The sequence below is a fragment of the Falco naumanni genome, chromosome 8 (assembly GCF_017639655.2).
Source record: "Falco naumanni isolate bFalNau1 chromosome 8, bFalNau1.pat, whole genome shotgun sequence".
NCBI classification, from domain to species: Eukaryota; Metazoa; Chordata; class Aves; order Falconiformes; family Falconidae; genus Falco; species Falco naumanni.
Genome location: NC_054061.1, coordinates 63586196 through 63605051, shown reverse-complemented (window position 1 = coordinate 63605051; position 18856 = coordinate 63586196). Strand labels below are relative to the sequence as shown.

The following is an 18856-nucleotide window of genomic DNA, read 5'->3' as shown; positions in this document are numbered from 1 at the left end:
TTGCCTAAATATCAAGCCTCCCCCTAGTTTCTCTTCTGTAGTTATCTGTTCCCACCTGCAACATTCTTTTCCCACCGCGATCTTCCTGTTACTGTGTAACTTTTGCTTTACTTCAGGTAAGCTGAGAGCAATGTGCATTTTTGTCCAGGCAGCTGCACTATGTCTATGAGACCTTTTTCAGCTAGCCAGTTACCCACAATTCTGTATGCTTTGAATTAACCCCATGTTAAAAGCGAAAATACAGATTATTATTTTTCATGCTTAAAAGGAAGTTATTATTTGTGTACTTGAAATATGTCTTTTTTGAACTTATCAGAGTCTTCATGATTTTGTATTTTTTAGAATTATTTTTCTTCTTCTCATAACACTTCTTCCAAAGAAATGTATGGTCCCATATGCCCACCACAATAATGCACATAATTGCAATTTTTAACTTACGGACAGGTAATGTTATAAGATCAAAGACTAATAACTTCCTTGAAGAGAAACTTTAGCAAAGGGAGGACTTGGAATGTTCTGTAGAATATTTTCCATCTTTTAAGACTTTCACAAATCTTTATGGAGTAAAAGGAAGGAGGGTGGATATATTGTAGAATTAGGGTAGTCTTAATGTCTGTCTAACCTGGTCCCTCGGGTAGTGCCACAAAGATCCATACTTAGTCCCTGCCATTCAGTTTCCATGGTTTTCCTTGCATCAGAGTGTCAAACTTCTCTGATTCACCCTATGGTTATATAGCTGTTAATTCAGCTACTATACTTGGCTCTACTAGGGAAACGTTGGAGCATGCATCTGCGAGTAGGGGCACAAGCAGAGCAGCTTACAGGTGGTCTGAAGCAGGTAGATGGCAGCTGAAAGCACAACCTGAGAAACAGTGCTATCTCTAATTGAACTCCCTGTCACATAAGGTTACCCTGCGAAGGATGTTCCCATGCTGATGTTACTCCTGCTTCTGCAGTAAATCTCTGACGTGGGACTTTTCCTATGTGGCCTGTTTATGGGTTTCTGCAGAAAATGAAGTAGAACTGAATTAGCAGAAGGAGGTGAGGAATATGCAGATTTTCTGCTCTGTATTCTCTGTCCAGCACAGTGGAAGGGGAAAAATCAGAGCAGCGTTTTCTCTATGTGCTTGGAAATCCTTCCTTAATAGAGCACTTTGGATGCTGCTGATGAGAAAGGCAGAGGGAGTTCTTGCATTGCAGCTCCACTGGGGCCCTGGAATCATCTAGCTATAAAAAGGGACAAAAAAAAAATAGCCCAAATTTGTTTTACTTCTATACCACAGCTTTTGCATGAAGAAACGCCGCTAAAAAAAGCGGAACTGTTTGTCTTACAGGTTATAAAACTGCATGTGAATGTAAGAGCAGAACAAAACATGCTCACTGGGGTAAGACTGTTTCTTGTTTCTGTTCAAAACTGTAACCAAAAATTGTTTGGCTAACTTATGCATTATGAATTGTTATCATCTCGCCTTGGTAGCGTTAGGTTGTGCTGTGCTGACTGGATGGCTGTAGTTTACTTACTGTGTGCATGATGTGAAAGAGAAGCGAAGACGTGAGTAGCCTACTCTATCACGTATGACTGTTGCATTCACTGTTCAAGGTCACTGCAGTGTGAACTTGTCTGAAGTACATTTAAGAAGGATTACTCTCTGAATACATACAGAATAATAGGTTTGGTCTAAATTTTGGTATTTGATTATGCATGTCTTATCTTAAAAAAAATAGAAAAATTTCTAGATAATAATCTGTACTACAGGTAAATATTTTTTCCAGGTAGGTAGTTTGTGGAGTTTAGTGGTGTTTTTAATCAGGAGATGACAAATAGGATTTATTCGATGGATATGGATTGTGACCCCAGTAAACTGGGAACTGTTTAAAAAGGAGTGAAGAAGCACTAGGTTTCATACACTGTGAATTTGTTTCTTTTTCAATTACTTTAAGGTATAGGATCAAAGATGTAAGCAGGTGTGGGTATGGGAATATAATAATTACCTGTTCCTTTTTGCAGACATAGAACATAGTTTAAAAAACAGTCTGCCAGAAAAAGTTGTTGACAGTTTTATTTGGGTTTCTTTGAGTGTTCTTTGTGTGTTTAGTTTTAAATCCTCTCCTCCTTTCATCTTCGCATAATTTTGTTTTGTTTCATTTGTGGGCTTTTCTCCCCCTGTCACTGGAAGTTAGCTGCTTCCAACTTGTTAGCTCATCTTTGTTGTTTATTCCTACAGCTAATATTTTACTCCCAGTTGTGTTACCTCCTGTATGTTTTTCCATGAATCTGTGATTTGTGCCTGTATACCCCTTTATTTCTGTTCTTCCTCCTTCTAGGAACTCCATTTCTTATCACTGCATTGGTGTCAGGGCATCTCCACTCTCCATTCTTTTCTTCCAAAGACAGATAAACTACTAGTGTATGAGAAGTTTCTGGTTAAATCTAGATGCTTTAAAATTGAACTACCAAACTCTGCTTTTGATGGCTTTTTGAGGGTTAATTGCAAATTTTCTTCTTAAGTCAGAGCTGGTATGTTCCCCTCCTCCTCCCCCAGAATGGCTTCTTACAAGCCTGTGCATGTTTTTGTGACTTCTGTCTTTTATTTTCAGGATTCAGACCACTCAAAAGAAACTTCGCAGAACTCCAGGATACACACAGTGAAAAACCAGAGTTTGATGGACAGTATTTCAGAAGCAACACAATCTCTTCCCAACAGTACGACTGCTGAAGCCGTTAACAGTCTTAAGATACACGTTACAATTCTCAATTTACTCACGTGGATTGTGCTGCTGAACTTGCCATCTTTAATTTATTGGTTAAAAAATCTCAGGTACTTCCTTAAATTGCCAGTAAGGTAGAAGAAATGAGTATGAATCTTTGAAGCAATAAAAATTGCAACTGTTTGACTCTTTGCATAGAAAAACCAATTATAATTAACAGAAGTCTTTGATATTATAAGGTAGCTTATAATGTAATGTGGTTTATATTATAAGTAGGTGTTAAGTGAATCAGTGATACATCAAAGAAAGTAATGATTCAGAAAGAATTTTAAATCAGGCTATGATACCATATGTATTTTATGTATGTTTGTTGTTATTAGCACATGCTTCTTCCTAACTATTTGGTAGCCTAATTTAGAAGTAACATGCTTTCTAAACCGCTTCTTCGCAGGTACAATGTTAGACTTGATCCTGATCCATGCAGATCTACAGCTATTATCATCGTATGCATTTTAGAAATTCTCATGAATTCAAGTGCTTTGGAACTGAAATCAAGGTACTGTAGCCTAATACCCAATTTTTGTTTTTCTGCTTCTTTCTTACTACTTCCATTTGTGTGGCAAAACTTAATTTGTGCTGCACAGACATGTAATGGTTCAGCCTACATAGAGATTCGTGAACTCATATGGTTAAATCTTAAAGACTAGGTAAAATGCCTCCAAATTACCTGTAGTTCAGCTAAGTGGAGAAAATTACCTGTATTTACCACATGGACTTAAATTATTCGCTATCAAAGCAATCAGTCTCACAAAGACTTCTCTAACTGTGACTTCGTCATTCATAATTCATTGAATCCTTCCAAATAATACAGAATCATCATATGTTTAGCAATTACTGTTCAAAAGTTACATGGAAAAGTGAATTTTAAACCATTATAGTTATGTTCTTGTAACTCCTCCTTACGGGCACACTTTTGGCAATGTAACATGCTTTCTATTGCATTAAGAAGTTTAGAGCACTTGGTTTTGTTGACAGGTAGAGCATTTCTTGTTCATTTATAAAATCAGTGCCTTGTGAAAGACAATAATAAGAAATGTAGTTTATCCTTCTGACCAGTACCTGTCATCTCAAATGGTCTAAAACATTAAATCTTTCTTCGCTACAGAGAACTTATTTCTAAATTAATATTTAGAATATTTTAAACTGACATTTTATTAGCCTTTTTGAAAAATTGGTCTTGCTTATGCATTGTTATTTCCCTTGCCCTTTAGACCTATTAATTCAGTTTTATAAATTAACAAAGCCTTGAAATATATAAATTATTTTTCAAAAGGAAGTGAAATATGGTATTTGCCTACCTTCTGCATGTATGGCTACAAAAATGGCGATTTTTTCTTTATATTCTTACAGTAAACTCTTGAAGATCGCAGCCAAAGTTCCACTCCCTTTGTCTGTTGCAATGTTGGCCTTTGGACGAATGCATTTATACAAAGTACCACACTTTGTAATGTTTTCTCTTCTTCTACATGTGCTGTGTTGTATTGTGTAATGTTCATTATGCATACGAAGAACAGTGCAGCCTAGAAACTTAACACTGGAGATGGGGGAAAAACTCAACAAAGAAAGGCCTAGATTAATATCATCAGTAGTTTACATTGCGTGGGAAAGAAGACAGAACTGTGAATACTTTGAGAAGTTCATGGTTCTGTTTGTGTTGCTTAGAAAGATTTCATGGTGTTTATTTCCTGACTGTGAAACTCTGTGTGTGTGTGTGTGTGTAAGCACATAAATCATATCAGTGTAACATCTCAATCTGTTTGCCTTGTAGACACTTCAATTTCTCACTATACTTCTCCGTTGAAACAGACTTTTTTTTTCCTACTCAGTATGCCATACGGTGCGTATGTTCTGAACTTGCGTTTCTTGCAGGTCTAAATTATGCTGGTTAAAACTCAATACGTTTCAAGCACACTGTGACTATCACAATAACTCCACAGCCACGTATACTTTTAATTATTTTATGCTACATTTGAAAGCTGCCACAGTTGTGTCTAGACAAACTAGAATGTACTGCTTATATAGAATTGTTATTTCTATCAAATCATTTGTTCAATCAGTGTGAGCTGAACATTTTTGAGATTATTGAAAGTCTTACACATTTTACTTTTTGTGAGAGTGAGAAAACAACAATAATCTGTGTAGCTTTCTATTCAGGAAGGATACCAGCAGATTCATAAACAATTTGCTGTAATGTTGTTTTAAAACATTGTCAGATTTCTCTGGAATTTTCTCAATTCTGAAACTACTTCTTGGACCTTGTCCATATGTAGAAGCTAGCAAACGATGTATGGTGTTGTGAGTTTACAGTGCAGCTGCTGTATCGCACTATATCCAAGTAGGCAAGGCAGGTTTTTTTTCCTATTGTAGACAGAGAATCAACCGTCTCATCATAGATATCCATACGTGAAATTAATATGGAATAGTTACAACACTGTAAATTCATGCCCTGCCACACAGGGCTAACTTCCTCACATGGACAAACTCTTAGTAATAGTGGGAAATACTGACCATCATTATTAGCTCTGTATAAAGTTTTATCTTAGTGCCTAGATGCTACAGTGACTGCCATTTATAATAAAGCCTAAAATAACTATGTGCAAGGAATTCTGTCCCCTGGGTATGTGTTTTGCCAACAGAAGAAATCTTAGTAGCCGTTAGGTTAAGATGATCTATTGATTCTGTGTAGAGATGAGCCTACTACTTGCTTCTGTGTTAGCTGTCTCCACTCTGTCCGAGATACCCGTTATCTTCATATGAAAATACTAGACCAGCTTAATCATCTTATATGAATACTAGGAGGAAATCTGCTACCCACAGTCAAAGTATATTCTTGATATATAGCAGTACAGCTAGCCTGACCCATTAATTTTATCGTATCTCATTAATCTTGCCTGAAGTGCCTCAGTTAGTTCTAGCGCGTTGTTAGGGTCAATTAAATTGAGCTGGCTGGAAGACTTCATTCACACAGTGACTTTCTGAAATGAAGGACAGATGTGAAGTAAGCACGTGTTTTGTCATCTTGTATCTAAGTCAGCAGTTGAAGTTATCACCGAGTCACTAAAACGGCTTTAACTGAGTAAGACTATTGTAGTTAACCAAACCACTGTCACTGCTATCAGTAATCTATATGCTGGCGTTCTAAGTCTTCACCTTTTCTAAAAAAAAAAAAGGTTCAATTATACACAGTGTTTGTAAATCAGAAGTTACTTGAATAGATTATATCATGATACTTTCTAATCAAGTGTATGCTACGGTATGTGTATATAAGAATTTGTGTGTCTAAATATACTTGTACCTAAATGTACCAGTTGGTTTAACCTAAAAATTGCTGTCCAGACATAGAAGAATAGTTTCTCTACTTCCAAATGGCTGTGAATGAAAGACGGTGGCAGAACTGCATGGGGGCTGGTAAAAGGCCGTCTGTGAGATGTGCAGGGTCTGATTTCTGTGGAAGATAATGTTCCTTGGCCTTCGTGGTCCTTTTGGCTTACTACTGGCTGTAACTTCTGATTTTGTTTTGCTATCTTAATGGGCTCTTTGTGCACAAATCCATTTGTTGGAGGTGTTGATGGAATAAAATAATAATCAGAATAAGGAGAGCAAACAGTCTCTGCATGTAGTAGCTTCCAAAATCTGCCACAATGTGAAACTTGACTGAATTACATAGAATAACACCAATTTTTTTCATTTAATGCTATTTTTAAAGCTGGGAATTGTATTGATAGTTGTTACCACCTTTCAAGAAATAGGTTACAGAATCTTGCATATATTCCTACCTGATTTTCAAGTTGGAGGTAGGAATCGATATAATCTTGAGTCTGGGATCCCGGATGACAGAATTTCTCACATTTCCCTCGAGGCTGCCTTTTTTCCGAGATGGTTTGCCTTCACTGGGGAAAGGAGGGGAAAGCCTTACGGCTGCTTTGGATTTACATGCATTCTGTGTCACTTGCTAGATGAAAACTGTTCTCAGTGTTGCACGTCTGGGTTTTGCAGTGATTGTGGACTCTGTAACCTCAGCTGTTTGAGACATTAGGTGTCTTAATCCCAACTAGATTTTTTATATAATCAGTGAAGGGGGACAGGATGAGAACAAGTCCAGAGAACGATTTGTCCCGTTCTAAGAGAGGATGAATAATCCCGCTTGCTATTCTGAAAAGGATAAGATTATTTTTTTTAACAGCCTGCAATTGTTTTTCAGGTAAAATACAACGATAGTTTTGTTACTTTTCCAGAAGAGGCTTCTGTTAAGAGAATCTCTAGTTCTGCCACTGTTCACAATTGCAATCCCAGCAGAAACATAGGCTAACCCAGTATAAATACTTTTAACTGTGTGTATGAGGAAGTGTAAATATTACTGAAATATCCTTTATTATGAATAAGCTACATCTATAAAACAGCTTTTGGCAAATATATTCTAACGTCTTTTAATAACTTCAACTAAATTAAAATTCCAGTTTATTCTTCAAATTGTAGATTACCTAGGCTGTGTTGGGAGGGGCTCCAAGACTCAAATTAACTTGTAATGGATTAGATCTCTGCTTTAAAAGGGAAGATTTCTATTAACATGCAGACCCAAATTCTGTCATTCTCTACTTTTTCAGAAGTGGAGGTACTAATTTGGCAAAAATACTGTTCTTTATCCATGTGAAAGTTCACCACATTCAGATGGAAATTATGCCACATAATCGAGCCTTTAGGTTGAGATTAAGCCACCATTTTTTGGCTTGTACCTCAGGATGCATTCAAAATAAGAACTATTTGTGTGGCTCTTTTCTAATTTTCTTTTTTTTATAAGCTATCAGGAACAGAATAAGAAAACAGGGTAAGAACTTCAAGAACCAAATGTCACTAATTTTAGGTACGGCATATCTGTACAGCAGAATCTTTCTTTGGCAGGGGCAGGGGGAGATTTAATGGAAGCTTTTAGTGACGTCTCTGTACCTTGAGTTGCTCTTGAGGTCTATAATCTTTTCTGGTTGATATGATCAAACATGTGTTCCTCATAGTCTTATCATGCTGCAATCATAATAGCTACACCTGTAGCTAACAGTTCATAGAAGGTCTGTATCTGGTAAGGAAAAACTGTTACCTCTTCACTGGCATTACCAAATGTACCTTGAAACTGAATGAATATGTGTTGTCCAAAGGTGGTATTTTCTGTTTTGATTTAAAAGTTGGTTGCCGTATGTCATGTTTCAGCATCCTGTTAAAAGGATTGGGTTTTGGAGTTTTGATTGTGGTTTTGTTTGTTTTGTTTTAAAAAAAAATTATTGCAGTACCTGGAATTTAAGTTAGTATTATTTCTAATATTTAGAGTTCTGCTCTGATTTGGGTTTCGAATAGAGCTGATACATGTAGCCATTCATTCCAAAATATTACCTTGCTAAGTTTTAAAACAAACAAATAACACAACAAAACCCTAAACGATGTAGTAGTCATATGTTGCAGAAGACATAGAGGCTGCCTGTATGTCTAAGTGAACTTTTCAACTACAACCTAATTGGGCTACCTTTAATGTCAGCATTAAAAAAAAAAAGATGAAATGTATTGATGCTTAAAAAAACCCAAAAGCATTGTTGCTTACGTCAGTATTTGGCATGAAGTCTAGTTTTCCATGTGTTTGCCAGTAACAGGTTATGAACTTGTTACTTGACTTTTTTCTGAAATCTGATACATCTGCTTCTAAGCTTTGATAGGAGAGAATAAAGTTGATCGTGTGCTGTGAATAAATGTAAACATCTGAGAAGCTTTCATTTGATCAAGTTTATTTCAATACTGATAAGTGTGTTTAGACTTTTGTCTTACTGATACTGAGAAAAACCCAGCCATTTACAGACCTTCAATGCTCTTGAGTTACTGAATATGTTTTTAGAAGTGGTTAAAGTGTCTGTACAATAATTGCACTGCTGTTTTAAGTCACTAAGCTACCAGAAAATTTTTAGCTGTAAAAGAAACTAAATTTTTAATGCTTACTTTCCATTTCGTGATCAATGTTAGTCGCTTAATTTACAGCTTTGACTTTTTACGTCTCTCTGGGAGACAATCAAGCTAGGTTTTATAAGCACTTAGCACTGTACTGGAAAAGGTTTTAAAACTTGCATCGCTGTTCCTTTAGGGGAGACATGCTTTTGTCACCAAAGCTACATGCTGCTCTCTTATACCTCTGGAAATGTGTGCCAATGAATGACAACTGAAAACAGATTCATTTTTATGTTGAAGTAAAATGGGGTTTTGACCTTTTTTTAGAGCCAGAACTTTAAGCTAGTATTCATAATAGAAACCTTAAAATCTCTAAAAGCTTATTTGAAAACCTTTTAAAAATATTTTAATTTTCTGATGTATATTATTATTTGCAGAAGAATGTATTTAAAGCTTTTAATCGGCTCATTTATTTTAAAGCCTAAATAAAATACATAATTTTCATCTTGTTATTAAACATTACTGCTTTTAAAAGTAAATTTTAAGCACTTAAGGAGACAACTCTATAGCCCTTACTTAAGCAAATCTGCGCAGCACCTCAGTTTTTCAAGTATCTAAGCACATAGCTGCCTTGAATATGTGCTTATTGCCTTGTAGCACGGAAACCTGAGTCAAAGCTGTGACGTTTCGACTTCAATTTTGCTTAAGATTTAGGGTCTCATTCTGCATTCTTAAATACTCACGCTGTCATAAACAAATCTTGTAAGCGTGGCCTCTGGGCGGTTATTGGCAGGTTGCGGTTTCTGTAGGAAGCTGTGTGGTATCGGAGAGTTTTGTGTCTATGCAGGCGGGGAGTGGCGCATGCAAGCTTGTTGTTTTGCAGCACAGCATTCCAGTTCCTCCTTCCATACACAGGTATCCTTGGTTTGCGGTGTCCTGCCGCTGTCGTACAAAACGGAACGTTCGCAGGAACAGTGACCGCCCGAGTGAAGTTAAACAGCGGCTGCCTTGTACACTGTTGTGCTATTGCAGTTTTGCATGTTTGTTGAAATACCAGCAAAGACACTTTTTCCCCCTCTAACTTAAATAATTTCAGGGCATATATATTAAGTATTGAACATGCAAGTGTGTTGATTTTTAGTTTTATAAAATGTTAAGTGCACTATTTGGGGACCAGTTCAGGTTTCAGTTATTTTCCACTTAAGTCATTTCAGACTGCAGCACCTGACAACTTAAATATTTTACAGAAGTCTACAAGTAGTTAGACATGACATGTATAATTCGAGTGCCAGACCAAAACTGACATGTGAAATTATCCACTGTGACTTTAAACTTGTAGCTTTCTAGAGCAAAAAAAAAAAAAAAAAAAAATAATACTGTGCCTTAAACCAGTTAATTAATACACTTTAGTTACACTTCAGCTGTAGCCTGTGGACTTCTGTAGCCTTACATTTGATTTTTGAAGTTGACCAAATATCTGTGTGGATCATACTGAAACTTGGTTTGGGGAAAATACTGTAAAAAAATTTTGACCCCCTTTTTACACATACAGAAATGAAGATTTATGACAAGTAACAGTATATTTGTGGTTTGGAATCACACCAACCAAAGTCCAAAAGTTATAGCTGAATTAATTTCTCAAGTCTTTCCATTGTGACTAAAAGAAAAATAAGGAAGGAAAACTAGTCTTATATCTGTCTAGACTTGGAAGTGTGTGTGTCAATTTTTTTTTTTTTAGGAAATGTTGTTCTTTAATTTCTTCAAAATAAAAACCAAAATTCTCTAATTGTAATTTAAGCAAAATATTGTATTTAAGCCATTGAGTATCAATATTTATGCCAGCGTGAGAAGAAAACTGAATGGGGGTGGGATTGGTTAGTTCTATTAAAGGTCCAGAAGTTTTGAATAATGGACTTCACTTTTTTTTGAAAAATATTCATATCTAAAACTCTGAAAGGTTTTAGGGGGGGGAAGGTCTATACTTTCTGTTCTTCTCAGTTCATTAAAGAAAACCAGAAATAGTCAAGATCTTAAAATCTTGGTTTGATATAGTATAAGGATTTCTTAAGTATATTTTTGAATACAAAGAGCAGCCACTGGCTTTCCTTATGTGTCTCTGCAGGATTCTTTGTATGTTTTGAACAAATCTTCCCAAATTGTGACTTTTTTCCTCCCAGTATTAGTACCGTGTAACACTGAATCTTGAATAAAGATGCCATCTGAAAGCTTCTCATTGGACTCTGGATATTTAGATATGCACACAAAGTCACTGCATGTCAGATATCCAAGTAATTGTTTGAAGCAATACAAATCAAAGTTATTAACCTTTTATTGAGAACTAACTTGAATGTGGCTACTACAATGCTGCTGACACTGTGGCACAACAGATAACACGCACGTTTTGTCTTCCCTGTTACTTCTGTATGCTAGTTTAGGACTTACAAAATCTCTCATTCTGGTGACCTAACTTCTTTCTTTTGTGATGACATTGTTTCAGTAACCCTAGCCATTGCTAATTTCCTAGCTACAGGAATATTCTAGTATTAACATCACTGAGAGAGCAGAACTACCTTTAAGGCTTTTATGTATTATGTCTAGAAAAACTGTAACCTAGGTTTAGTAACTTGACTCCCTACTTAGCTTTTAATTGTTTTTCCAAGCACAAAGACAGAATAATGCTGGCCAAAATACCTGTTTTGGGTAATGAGGTGTGTGTGCACACTGTTTTTTTGTTTTGTTTTAAGAGGACTTAAAACTTTGAAGAACACATGTAATTTTGGAGAAAATCTATTGCTTCACAAGCAACTGGGTTTACATGTTTTTAACTTCCTCTTTTTCAGTTCTTACAGAGCTAGTGTAAATCTGGTGTTGTAGGTGGAGCTAACTCTACAAGAGATGTTGACGGGGTCTTACTGAGAAGTCTTTGACTAATGCTATAATAAATTATTGTCCTTATTAAAATGCTTATAACTGAATTCTCAGATACAGGTCATGCAATACGCAATAAGCTTTGGCAAAGGTCTTGTCTTGTGAGATGCTGAGAAACTTTGGAGAATAGGTATCTTCAGCTAATGTTGAAATTGCTGAAATCTCAGAATCTTTTAAAACCGTGCTTTTAGATATTGGTACTTTTTTGTTGAAGTAGAGGGCAACTTGAGTGGGAGCTACTCTGGGGCGTTTGTATTCTGTTTGATTGTTTCCCTGTCTTCAGTATATGCTTCACTTTTTTTTTTTTAAACCTAAGCATGCATGACTTAAGAGTACACTGTATAGCATATGCTTTGTTAAATAAACACTTCTGTATACTTTTGTATGGTGTTCTAACATGGTTGCATTATACAAATGGTTGTAATTCACAAAAAGTGCCACTTACTGGTCATACTCTGTAGAGTGTTGTGAATGTTACTTGTACTTCTGTTGTACAAACACGCTAATGAGTGTCGTGATGAATGTTTGCCTTTAGTCTTTGCTCAGGTACTCATGTGGAGCAGTTTGGTGCTTTTCCTTCTAATTTGTAATACTTGGGATTCTAAGCAGAAAATAAAACTAGTGAACAAAAGTGTTGTGGTTAGAGCAGTATTTTAAATAACAGACACTTTTTTTCCCCCCATCTTAAATGCAATAAAGATCATACTTGATGAAGATTCTCTCAATATCTTGAGTTGCGTACCTTAGGCTGCTATACCTGCCTTACTATCATGAACGGGAAATGCAATAAAATGGAAAAGTTTGGTGAATAATACAGTTTATACAGAGCATCATGTATAAAAACTGTCCTCAGCTAAACTAATCTGGTTTAAATTTTTACCTTTTTGAAGTAACTCGCATGAAACTGAACAAATGACGCTATGAGCATTTTCAGCTTCAGTGCAATTTAATTCAAACATATGAATATTACTTACTGTGCCATAAGGGCTATATAATTATTATAGCCACTTTCAAAAGATTCGGTTTACTGAAGATGTGTGTCTACATAACTACTTTGTCAAGAAAACCTAGTGCTTAAATTTGGCTGCATTAAAAAGGCAGCACACTAGCTTGGAAAACATTTGTTAAACTAGTTACTGTCCTCAAAGGAGGATGCAATTTTGTTCCAATAGTGTAACTACACTAATAATATTTGAATATGACTCTGTTGCAGTTATATTTGACTTTCACTGAAGGAAAGAGCTATAATGAAATTATTTAACAAAAAAAACCCAAACAAAAAAACACCAAACCCCACACATTAAAATGAGCACTAAGTCTAAACAGACTTTTCACTCAGTTTCTCAAACACTTTTAGCTCAGGAAGCAACAATACAAATTTGTAGGCTTTTGTTTTTAAGAGGGCTCACAGAAAATATAAGCTGATTGAGTATCTTGCATATCTGCATGCTTCGTCAGTCAAACCAAACTCCCTAAATTCTTGCAGTAATAGAATTTGTTTCAAATTTACAGACTTCTTTGCTATGTTTTACTAGCATATATTCCCCCCCCCCCCCCCCTTTTTTTTTCTTTCAAAATAAAAGTAATAAAAGAATTGGAGCAGGTGTGTATGTGTAAGAAACCCACCTGCTGTTCTGGCCTTTTTTTACCTTTTTTTAAAGCTAATTAAAGAACTAAAATCTAATCCCAAACTGTAAACTGAGCCTTTTCCCTTTCCTGTCACTTCCTCTAGTGGAACGTATTTCTACTTCTGGTTGACTTAGAAGGTAAATTACACACAAAATTAAAGTAGAAATAAGTATCTACCTAGAAAATCAACAAAGAAAGTTCCCTTGCACAGGACCTGCTTTTTATAAGTTCTTTTGTTGCTGCTGCTATTCTTCTTCTTGGGTCTACTCACTGGAAGTTGTCTATTATGAAAAGTAATTGATGGCTTTTCATGGATTTTCTCTTGTGTATGTGTGATTTTATTATTTTTTTTTATTATTCCAAGTCTGTAGAATAACATACAAGCTGGATAAATTGACTTGTGTTTTTATATGTTACTGCAGTTACGAAAATAATTCTGCTAGGATTTTGTTTAGTGTGTGGTTAGTGAAGTTTGGATGTTCACAACTTTGCCTGCCTGGAAGGGTGGTGTTATGGTTTTGGTTTGCTTTCAAAGTTTAAACAAGAGACAGATATAAAGCTTCTAGTCAGAAATAAACATCTATAATCTGGAATAAGTTAATGGCCAAAAATCTTTAGTTTAAACATGTCTATTTAGAGTTCTACTTTATGTGATACTAACTGAAGTATCATCTAAATAGTGGAGAGAAGACTGTAATGAAATCTTAAGCAAAAAATCTGAGCAGCTGTTAGATGAAGAATGCTATGAAATAAAGCCCAGGTTAATTAGCATAGCCCTCTTTGCAGTCTTTGTCTCAGTTTCTAGTCTGACGGGAAGATACTGCCTGCCAATAAAGTCAGGGTAGGAAAGCAACACTCCCAATTAAAACGTTATGGTTTTGGACCTCGAAACAGACCTTAAATTGCCCTCTCTCTCTCCAGCATCCAGAAAATGATATACCTCATCTTACTCAAAAACCATTCAACCAGCTACAGTTATCTGCTAGTCACCATGCCGGAGATACGGCTAATTAATTTTCATTAAAAGTAATATTTTGATAAAACTCTTTTATCTCTACTGGGATTTGTTTTTAACATGCTATATGCTTACCAGCGATTTTCTGCAACATGGATTAGGGAGGAGGAATTTGCACTGCGCTGTTCGATAGCAACAGGTCTTAATACTCTTAAGGATGAAATTCTCAAGGGTCTTTATGTCATGGATGGAAATGGAATCATTACTGTATTTTTGAACTCCTGCTAACGTCATTGACACCCACCTACAGTCCACTAGAAATATAAGTGCAGAGATCGGTTTGTTCGCAGATTACAAGGAGACTAACCAAGAAGGGGCAAGCCAGAGCCAAATTCACTGGTAAGCTTTATTTTAAAGAACGTGAAAGGGAGAATTATTTTTTTTTCTACCTTCAATCAAGTTTTGAAATGGGTCTTTAGTTTATTATGCCAGGTTGTATTATTATTGCACTTATTAATATATGTAGTACCTTTTCATTTCATGCAATTTTAAAAATGGAGCTATCTGGATCTCAAGCCATGTTTTTGCATTCTCCTTGGAGCGCACAAAGATCTGATGCTGTAACTGATTAGCCAATGAAAATGGCTGCGTGTAGTAACAACTCTAAATTTACAAATGTAAATATTTTGTGTTAAATGTCATACTAGTCCCTCCCAAAAATAAAACCCAGTGTCTAGGAATAGCTTTGGTATGGGAAACAATTCTTTAGAATAATTTGTTCTACCTTAATGTACTAGGAAAACAAAAAATAGTCGCTAGCGCACAGGTGTAACCTGCAGGAGGCAGGTCTTCCTTGCCACGCATAAATTATTTCCAGCACTCCGCTGGATTGTCATGCTTGCTCTGTTTGTTACCAGTGACAGCTCTGTAGAACTTAAGGAGTCTGGTTCATTGTCCTTCTTGCAGATAGTCTGTTATCTCTTCAACATGTGGAAAGTGGTGCTCCTGGGTCTGTACGCAGTATTGGCTGTGAGAGGGCTGGCAAAGGGTGCTCCTTTCCAACCAGAAGAAAAATGGAAGCCTCTAGATAACCCTAGAAACAGAGACCTGGTAAGGAAATGCTGCAAGAAAGATAGCCTACGTTTTGTGGGGGGGGTTTATTTTCCATCATGAGAATTTCTGTCTTCTAAATTTAAAGGTAAGAGAGGTAAGAGTGGTCCTTTAAGTGCAGCATTAGTAACCGCGCCCTTTGTAGCGTCAATAACCACAGCTGGATGAGCATTCCTCAGTCAAGATGTACCACTTAACTGAAAAAAATTTCTCGGTCTGCAGTAATGTATAAAACTTCCTTCTGTCTCCATCCAGCAGCTTTAGGTTTTTAAAAAGGCATTTTGATTACACAACCACTTGTTGTATGAAACAGAAGAGGAGTGAGTATTCCGTTTCTCTCCAGTGTGTACTCTGTTAATTGCATGTTGTTTTGCCTTCTGGGAGTACAAGTTCACATCTGACACCATTGTCATGAATCGTGGCTAAAGATCTGAGAGTTCATTACAGCTAAGAAAATACCATTAAGAGAATATTTGCAAGATCTTATAAGAAATTTGCGAAGGAAAAAACCCCAATTTCCCACAACTCTTCACCACTGTTTTAAGAACCATTAATTTCTACTTTTAAGCAATCTGAGAGGCCAGTTCAAATCAATTGCCCACTGTTGCTAACTCTTTAGAGAACGTGTCTCTTAGAGAAACACGTAACAGAACTCTGCAAGGGTTTTGCTGTGCCTGTTTTATAAGGAGTAAAGTTTAAATCCTCTGTGGTTCAGTGGGGAGCATCGGTGATGAGTAAACAGTTGGATGCTGTGGACACGTCTGGCTGGAGCAGATATGTCTGAATTATTTTGCCTATATTGTACCAGTTTATGATCAAAATAGAGGATTTCATCCCACACGGGAACAAATATTATACCTACTTTTTGTCAGTAGAAATAATTAATCTCTGTTTGGCATGCTCTATTTTCACATATGCAATATGTTCAGTTTTTCAGAACGCTCCAGGCTTATTTTTCGGGCAGGGGTCTTGATCTCAGAAAGTTTCCAGCGACTTTCACTATGAACAATGAAGGACCGAGGCCCGTCATGTTCTACTCAGATCCTATTGCTTCTGCGTTTGCAGATTATGAAGAAAGGAAAAATTCTTTTCCGAGTTATTTCAGAGGCTGAAAGATGCTGCTGACCAAGGTAAAAGAGGATGCTTTTTCCTCTAATGTTGTTACATGTAACCAAGTGAAAGATTTGGATTCAAGTGATTCTTACTTCTGTCTGAAGTATAAAAACAACTCCTTTTTCAGAAGAAATTAAAAATGTAGTACCTCAACTCTTGTCTAAAGTTGGTTTAAAATTGTTGAGGTCGAGATTTATAAGGTATTTACTGCTTTGGTAAAATAACACATGGTGCTCGTGCAGACCTATGTAGACTACGCTTTTTCCATTTTCCTTTTTTCTTTTTCTCCCCTTTTTCATGTGGTGAAGAATTCTGAAAACATACAGATAATAGAGAACACAGGTTTTATTTAGGTACTCGGTATCAGTAAAATTATGAATTGAGGCTAATGGTTTCCTGTCATATATGTATATCAAGAAAATTAATTTAGACTTAAGATACTGCACTAACAAAGCATACGTTATCTTTTACATCTTTGTCTACTCATGCCGTTATCCTTTCCTACCACTAAAATTAAAGGTTGGTAAAAGGATTGCACCTCTCTGTAAACATGAAATAAAGCGGGTCAAGTGTGCATCATTAGTAAATCCAGACAGCTACTTTATCTATGTATGACCATCCTCTGTAACAAATAAATCCTTTTATATCTCACTTTGAGAGCCAGTGAGTACTGGGAATTCTGAGGCAAGATAAATCATTGTTATCTCTCGTTTTTCAAATAGTTGAAGATTTCAGTGAGATTTGAATCTAAGCATTTTAAAAGAGATTAATTAGGAATCAATATTGACCTCAGGATTTTGAGCTCTGCCCTGCTCTCTGCCTGCTTAACCACATCTCGTTTTGTAACCCGAAGCACAGCCCCGCTGTCCTTCACCCTGAGTCACGGCAGAGACCGCACCCAAATCCTGACCCCAGCTTCTCTTTCTGCCACATTTTTGGGTCAGGGCAAAACCCAATTGCACCGCACCCGGGCACGGCGAGAGGCACGTGCGGGGCCGTTCGGAGGGGTGCCGTACCGTCTGGGAGAGCTACAGCACCACTGGTGCAAGTGGGTTTTGCTGGGTAGCCCAGGGCGGACGCTGCAGGTCCCGGCGCGCAGAGGTTCCCGGAAGGGCCGGCTGTGCCCGCCGGGCGGAGAGACGCTGCTGCGGGGCTCACACGCTTCTTGTTTTCCCCTTCCCCCCCCCCCCCTTTTACCACGCCCCCCCCCCTTTCCCCCCCCCTTTCCCCCCCCTTCCGCCCCCTTTTTCCTCTTCCCCACCCTTTTCCCCACCCTTCCCCCCCTTTTTCCTCTTCCCCACCCTTTTCCCCACCCTTCCCTCCCCTTTTTCCTCTCCCCCCCCTTTTCTTCCCTCTCTCTCCCCCCCCCTTTTCTTCCCTCTCTCCCCCCCCTTTTCTTCCCTCTCTCCCCCCCCCTTTTCTTCCCTCTCTCCCACCCCCCTTTCTTCCCTCTCTCCCCCCCCCCTTTCTTCCCTCTCTCCCCCCCCTTTTCTTCCCCCTCTCCCCCCCCTTTTCTTCCCTCTCTCTCCCCCCCTTTTCTTCCCTCTCTCTCCCCCCCTTTTCTTCCCTCTCTCCCCCCCCCTTTCTTCCCTCTCTCCCCCCCCCCTTTTCTTCCCTCTCTCCCCCCCCCTTTTCTTCCCTCTCTCCCCCCCCCTTTTCTTCCCTCTCTCCCCCCCCCTTTTCTTCCCTCTCTCCCCCCCCCCTTTTCTTCCCTCTCTCCCCCCCCCCCTTTTTCTTCTCTCTCTTTTCCCCCCCTTTTTTCTCCCCCTCCCCTTTTTTCTCCCCCCCCCCCCCTTTTCTTTCTTCCCCCTTTTTTCTTCCTTCCCCCTTTTTTCTTCGTCCCTCTCCTCTTTTTCAGGCACCAGCTCCGGAGCTCCCGCCGGCCGCCCCGCCCCTCCCCCGCGCCCCGCCCCTCCCCGCGCCCCGCCCCCGGCAGTGCCCAGGCCCGCCTCCCCCGCCGCGCTGCTCCCGCCCCGGCACCCGCTGTCCCGCTGCCGCCCCCGCCCCGTGCCCAGCGGCGGGGCTCGGTCCGTGCGCGCCAAGGGGCACCGCCCAGCGCCGCCCCGTGTCTGTACCGCGCCGTGAATAAACGTCTCCCTTTGGGTTACCGGAACGAGGCCTCCTGAGGTGTTTTGCGCCAGTTCTGCCGACGTTCTGTTACCGGAAGGCTTCTGGTGCCCCGGGGCGGCCTCGGCCGGGCCCTACCCGCGCCAGGGTGCGGTTCGTACGCTGCAACTGCGGCAGCCCCGGCGTCAGGGGGGGCAGAGCCGGGCCGTACCGGGGCGCTCCCCCGCCCCGCAGCTCCTGGGGCGCGGCCGCCCGGCCCTAGGCGGCGGCGCGGGGCCGGAACTCCTGCGAGCGGGCGCCGTAGCGCGGCGGGCGCCATAGCGGGAGGGACACGCGTCCTCTCTTCAAAAGTGTTCCCCTGCG

The 18856-nt window shown here is 38.8% G+C and overlaps 3 protein-coding genes across 8 annotated transcripts in view; 2 read left to right on the top strand and 1 right to left on the bottom strand.

Annotated features, from left to right (window-relative positions):
* The window catches only part of PGAP1 (post-GPI attachment to proteins inositol deacylase 1), a 36693-nt gene extending 28170 nt beyond the window's left edge, over positions 1-8523 (top strand). For all 3 annotated transcript variants that reach the window (XM_040603366.1, XM_040603365.1, XM_040603367.1), the window contains 4 exons: positions 1335-1385; positions 2599-2819; positions 3161-3265; positions 4120-8523. In XM_040603366.1, coding sequence (XP_040459300.1) covers positions 1335-1385; positions 2599-2819; positions 3161-3265; positions 4120-4258 — 516 coding nt within the window. In that variant the 3' untranslated portion in view covers positions 4259-8523. The remainder of the gene's footprint in view (positions 1-1334; positions 1386-2598; positions 2820-3160; positions 3266-4119) is intronic.
* Positions 8524-12423: 3900 nt separating this feature from the next.
* Positions 12424-16425, top strand: C8H2orf66 (chromosome 8 C2orf66 homolog). Its single transcript, XM_040603377.1, has 2 exons — positions 12424-15313; positions 16243-16425. Exons 1-2 carry the CDS (start codon positions 15098-15100, stop codon positions 16423-16425), a joined length of 399 nt encoding a protein of 132 aa, XP_040459311.1. The 5' UTR covers positions 12424-15097.
* Positions 15209-18812, bottom strand: LOC121092403 (translation initiation factor IF-2-like). 4 transcript variants are annotated; one of them, XR_005829275.1, is made up of 3 exons: positions 18535-18622; positions 16575-16738; positions 15209-15296 (listed from the first exon to the last, which is right to left on the bottom strand). XR_005829275.1 is itself a non-coding variant. In XM_040603375.1 (3 exons), exons 1-3 carry the CDS (start codon positions 18810-18812, stop codon positions 16631-16633), a joined length of 537 nt encoding a protein of 178 aa, XP_040459309.1. The 4 variants fall into 4 exon arrangements, 2 of the variants coding, with proteins under 2 accessions (XP_040459310.1, XP_040459309.1); XR_005829274.1 differs by lacking the exon at positions 15209-15296 and adding an exon at positions 15308-15760; XM_040603375.1 differs by lacking the exon at positions 15209-15296 and adding an exon at positions 17394-17544 and having other exon boundaries at positions 16631-16738; positions 18535-18812.
* Between the last annotated feature and the right edge of the window lie 44 nt (positions 18813-18856).